Source organism: Pongo abelii, chromosome 13 (genome assembly GCF_028885655.2).
Source record: "Pongo abelii isolate AG06213 chromosome 13, NHGRI_mPonAbe1-v2.0_pri, whole genome shotgun sequence".
Classification (NCBI taxonomy): Eukaryota; Metazoa; Chordata; class Mammalia; order Primates; family Hominidae; genus Pongo; species Pongo abelii.
In genome coordinates, this window is record NC_071998.2 from 113,893,752 (window position 1) to 113,899,019 (window position 5,268).

General features: G+C 42.5%; 1 protein-coding gene across 1 annotated transcript; it reads right to left on the bottom strand.

The window, feature by feature from the left end:
• Positions 1-233: 233 nt before the first annotated feature.
• LOC100450592 (olfactory receptor 1N2-like) lies at positions 234-4,333 on the bottom strand. The gene is given in 3 exon segments (XM_063714106.1): positions 234-1,167; positions 1,249-1,300; positions 4,246-4,333. Coding segments are annotated over 3 exon segments (1,074 nt in total).
• Between the last annotated feature and the right edge of the window lie 935 nt (positions 4,334-5,268).

The window sequence follows — 5,268 nt, forward strand, 5'->3', positions numbered from 1 at the left end:
AAATAAGTGCAAAAATTATATGCAATACAAGTCCTCATGAAATTATTACAAAGTTACATTAAGCACATGCAGACTCCAATTTGAGCTTAAGGGGTTATTTTGGGGGGAATTATTCCCTAATAGCTAAGCATAGGAGTGGGAGAGAGGGATATTGCTTCCTGAGCATGTGGGTCTTCTGTGGAATAACTTTCAAATATGGACATAAGGTTAGAGTCTCTGGGGGAAAAGTGCATTCAAGACAAAAGCTTTCTCAATGCTGTCTTCATATCCTTGTTCCTGAGGCTGTAAATGAAGGGGTTCAGCATGGGGGTCACCACTGTGTAAAATATAGCTACAACCCTGTCTTTGCCCTCTGACTGTGATGAAGTGGGCCACAGGTAGACACCAACTGCTGCACCACAGAACAAGAAGACAACAGTAAGATGGGATCCACAGGTGGAGAAGGCCTTTTGCCTGCCAAAGGCAGATGGGACCCTGAGGATGCTGGAGAAGACGTGTACATATGACAAAATGATCAGGGAGAGAGGACCAGTGAGTACCATGGAGCCCACAGTGAACAAGGCTACCTGGTTGGTGCTTGTGTCTGAGCAGGAGAGCTGTAGCAGAGGGACCACGTCACAGAAGAAGTGATGAATGGTGTTGCCTGCACAGAAAGAAAGCTTTGCCATGAGCAGGGTGTGTAAGAGGGCAGCGAGGTTGGTGAGAATCCAGCATACTGTGAGAAGGAGCATGCACATAAAAGGACTCATGAGTGTGGAGTAGTGGAGAGGCTTGCAGTTGGCCACATAGCGGTCATAGGCCATCACCCCCAAGAGGAAGTCGTCCAGTGCCCCCAAACATCATGAAAAATGCATCTGAGCTAAACAGCCTCCATATGGTATGGTCTGACTCTGTGTCTGGATGTTCACCAGCATCTTAGGGACTGTAGTGGAAGAAAAGCAAGCATCAGCAAAAGAGAGGTTGGCCAGGAAAAAGTACATGGGGGTGTGGAGGTGTAACTCAAAGTTGATGGCCAAGATGATGAGAATGTTCCCCAACACGGTGACCAGGTACATCCCCATGAAAATGCCAAATAGGAGAGGTTGTTCCTCTGGCTGCTCAGAAAGACCCAAGAGGAGGAATTCAGAGACACTGGACTGGTTACTTTTGTCCATTCCACCACACTTTCTGAAAGAAGAGAAGAGAAACATGTCAAAAACTGTAAAAATAGTGGGTACTTACGCCCTCTCTGATAGAGATACTTCTCACCCCTGGACCTTCCTTCCAAGTTCTGACCGTTGTTCGCTACAACTCAATCCACCTAGGAAGGGAGAGTGAGGAGACAGAGAGATTCAAACACAAAAGCAAGATGATGAGTATTGCTGGACAGGTGAGTTTCAGGTCACTTCCATCCTTGCTATCTATTCACTAACATCCACATTCCCCAGCTTCTAGGTTCTAAGTTCACATAACACAGAGGAAATAAGAATTGCCATTTTGTAACATAAACACTATATAATGAAGCATCAAATTGAATACTTGTAAATCTTATTACACACATTTCACAAATAACTTTTCAAAGCTCAGTAAAATTAAGTTACTTGTGCAATATCACCAAGAAGATACTAAATACACATTGAGACCCTGAAGCCAAATCCCTATACTCTTAAGCACCTTGAAACACAGCCACTTCTGATATAAACCTCTTCCTCAGCAGAGGCAGACATAAGTAACTCACTCTGTAAGGGCATGTTTCCCACTGCTTATCTCAGGATAGCATGAAAACTGACTAGGATCTTTGTAGGTCTCAAAGGGAAAGCACAACCCTGCCCCTTTCTTGTAGCAGTCACCATATTTTTCTGGCCAAAACAGCTTTCACTACCATAGGAAACCACTCTGTTACTGCAGTTCTTTTGCTCAGGGTTCTTCTTAGCCTATAACAAATCAGAAGGGTGAGAAGATTTGGGGCTGCAGGCTGCACTGGGTCAGCTATAAAGCAGACACCAGATTTCAGTGATGGATGTTACATGTTCTTTGTGCACATTGTCATAGGACTATTTCTAGGTTCTGTGCTCTGGAGTATGATTTCCCTTGTTGCCCCTCATAGACAAACATGAAGTAATTGCTCTAGATTCATAAATTGGCTTCCTAGGCTCAGCACTCACCAAGGAGTGTATAAGGAGAGCAGAGTGTATTAGTAGTTTGTATTTGATAAGTTTGTCCACAGAGATATTTCTACACACTAAGGTGTGATGTTTGCTCTGGGATATCTCCTGGGAGAGCTGGATACTCTGGTAGAAGAAAATCGGAATGGCAGGTGGCGTACAGGAAGCTTTTTTTTTTTTTTTTTTTTAAGTTCTGGGATGCATGTGTAGGACATGCAGGTTTGTTACATAGGTAAACGTGTGCCATGGTGGTTTGCTGCACCCATCAACCCATCACCTAGGTATTAAGCCCTGCATGCATTAGCTAATTATTCTGATGCTCTCCCTCCCCTCGCCCCCACGACAGGCCCAGTGTGTGTTGTTCTCCTCCTTGTGTCCATGTGTTCTCATTGTTCAGCTCCCACTTTTTTTTTTTTTTTTTTTTTTTTTGAGGCAGAGTTTGGCTCTTTCACCCAAGCTGGAGAGGAGTGGCATGATCTCGTCTCACTGCAACCTCCACCTCCCAGGTTAAAGTTATTCTCCTGCCTCAGCTTCCCAAGTAGCTGGGATTATAGGCGCCTGCCACGCCTGGCTAATTTTTGTATTTTTAGTAGAGATGGGGTTTCGCCATGTTGGCAAGGCTGGTCTTGAACTCCTGACCTCAGGTCATCCACTTGCCTCAGCCTCCCGAAGTGCTAGGATTACAGGCATGAGCCACTGTACCCAGCCTCAGCTCCCACTTCTAAGTGAGAACATGCAGTGTTTGGTTTTCTGTTCCTGTGTTAGTTTGCTGAAGATAATGGCTTCCCAGCTCCACCTATGTCCTTGCAAAGGACATGATCTCATTCCTTTTTATGGCCACACAGTATTCCATGGTATACATGTTTCACATTTTCTTTATTGTTAATGGGCTTTTGGGTTGATTCCACAACTTTGCTATTGTAAATAGTGCTGCAATGAACATACACATGCATGTATCTTTGTGAGTGAATGATTTATGTTCCTTTTGGTGTATACCCAGTAATGGAATTGGTGGGTCAAATGGTATTTCTGGTTATAGGTCTTCGAGGAATTGCCACACTGTCTTCCACAATGGTTGAACTAATTTACATTCCCGCTTTGATTCCAAATCTGGACCAAAGGTTTCCAGGCCCTGCCAGCTTAGGGTGGGCTATTTGACTTCTCTGAGTCTTTGGGTTCAAGTTCTTCCTAATATGGTGCTTTGCTTAGATTGCTGGCTCCCACTCACTAAAATAATCTGTGAGAAAGTGAGGTAAACAAAAAAAATGGAAATTACAAAAATAATATCAACAAGAGAGAAAGAAGATATAAACTGGAATGTGATGTGGGTGCAGAAGGTGGGATCAAGATTTGGCATTGAGAAGAGGTCTATTGCTTCTCTGTGAGAAGATGTTGAGGAAAATAGTGGATTAAGGTCTGCTGTTGCCTCTCACCTGTTTTACCTTAAGAGACCATGGCCTTCCCCTTGCTGCAGAAATGAGTGACAGGTTCAGACTTCTACACAAAAGTTCTTCTGCAGGATGAAGCTGAGGACAATAATAATAATTTTAAAAAAGACCATGAGCTCTCATCTATAGCTGATATTTAGGGTCAGCACAAGCAGTAAGTGAAGGCTAATATTGTGATAAATGGCATGGTTAAACACTAAAAGGGAGCCTCAACATGGAATCAATCTGCAAAGACCTAGAGAATCCTTTTTTATCCCTATTTATTTACTTTGGTTGTTGGCATTTAAGGAAATCTAAGCCAAACAAATAAGTACTGAATAGGGTAGGGAAGACAATTTTACATTACCTACCTCACCCCTTCTTAACCCTAGACAGCACAGCACAGAGAGTGATACCATCTGCCTAAGAGAAAGGGACAGAAGTAAGTGTACATACCTACCTTGGACCCCAACACTGGGCCTGTGACAGTAAAACCTAACACTAGGCAGACCCCCATGGCCCCTGACTCTAGGCCAGTACCAGTGAATTGTGCCTCCGTACTTGTCCCAACACAAGGCAGGAGCCCATAGCCCCTGCCAGGTGGACTTGATGTGCAGTCCACATCATTTCTGGCCCACTACAACAACCTGCCCAGAATCTCTGGACACACTTACTTTTGAAGAGCATTTCCAGACAAAACCAGACTACAGAGATTAGAATAAATCCGACTTCTTCAATGTGCGGACACTGATGCACAAGCATAAGGCTCAAGAACAATCAGGAAAACAAGATGTGACCAAACAGATAAAATAAGGAGCCTGTGGTTGACCCCTAAAGAGCTGGAGAAATATTAACTGTCTGACAAAGAATTCAAAATAATTGTTTTAAGGAGTTCAAATAACTTTAATACGGAGAAACAATTCAACAAAATAAGGAAAACAATGAGTGACAAGAATGAGAAATTTAACAGATTGAAGTAATAAAAATGCCAATAATTGAAAGCCAAGTGAGCAAGCCATTGCCACCTAGAGCAAAAAATAACTCTTGGAGCAAACAACAGACCTCCTCCTCCATATCCTCACTAGAATTTAATATTTTTTGTCCTTTGGATAATAGCCATTCTAACTTGGGTGAGGTGACATCTCACTGTGGCTTTGATTTGCATCCTTTGCTTTTGGTTTTAAGAACTCCCTTTAGTATTTCTTATAGAACAGGCCTGGTAATGATAAATTTCCTCATCTTTTCTTTGTCTGGGAAAGTCTTTATCCTTCCATTTCTGAGGAATAGTTTTACTGGTACAGTATCTTCATTGGTAGTTGTTTTTCTTCAGCACTCTTACATGTCATCCCAGTCCTTCCTGGCCTGCAAAGTTTCTGCTGAGAAGTCTGCTGCCAGACATATTAGATCTTCCTTATATGTGATTTGCTTCTTTTCTCTCACTGTTTTCAGCATTCTCTCCTTGTCTTTACCCTTTGAGAGTTTGACTCTAACATGTCTTGGATTATCCTCATTTGTGTTTAATATGTTGGTGACATTTGGCCTTCCTGAACCTGGATATTTATGTGTTTCTCAGATTTGGAAAATTTTCTGTTATTATTTTTTAAAATAAGCTTTCTTCCCCTTTGCCTTCTCAGTTTCCTCTTTAACTTCAATAACCCAAGTATTTGCTATTTTGATGTTGCCTCATAGATCCCATC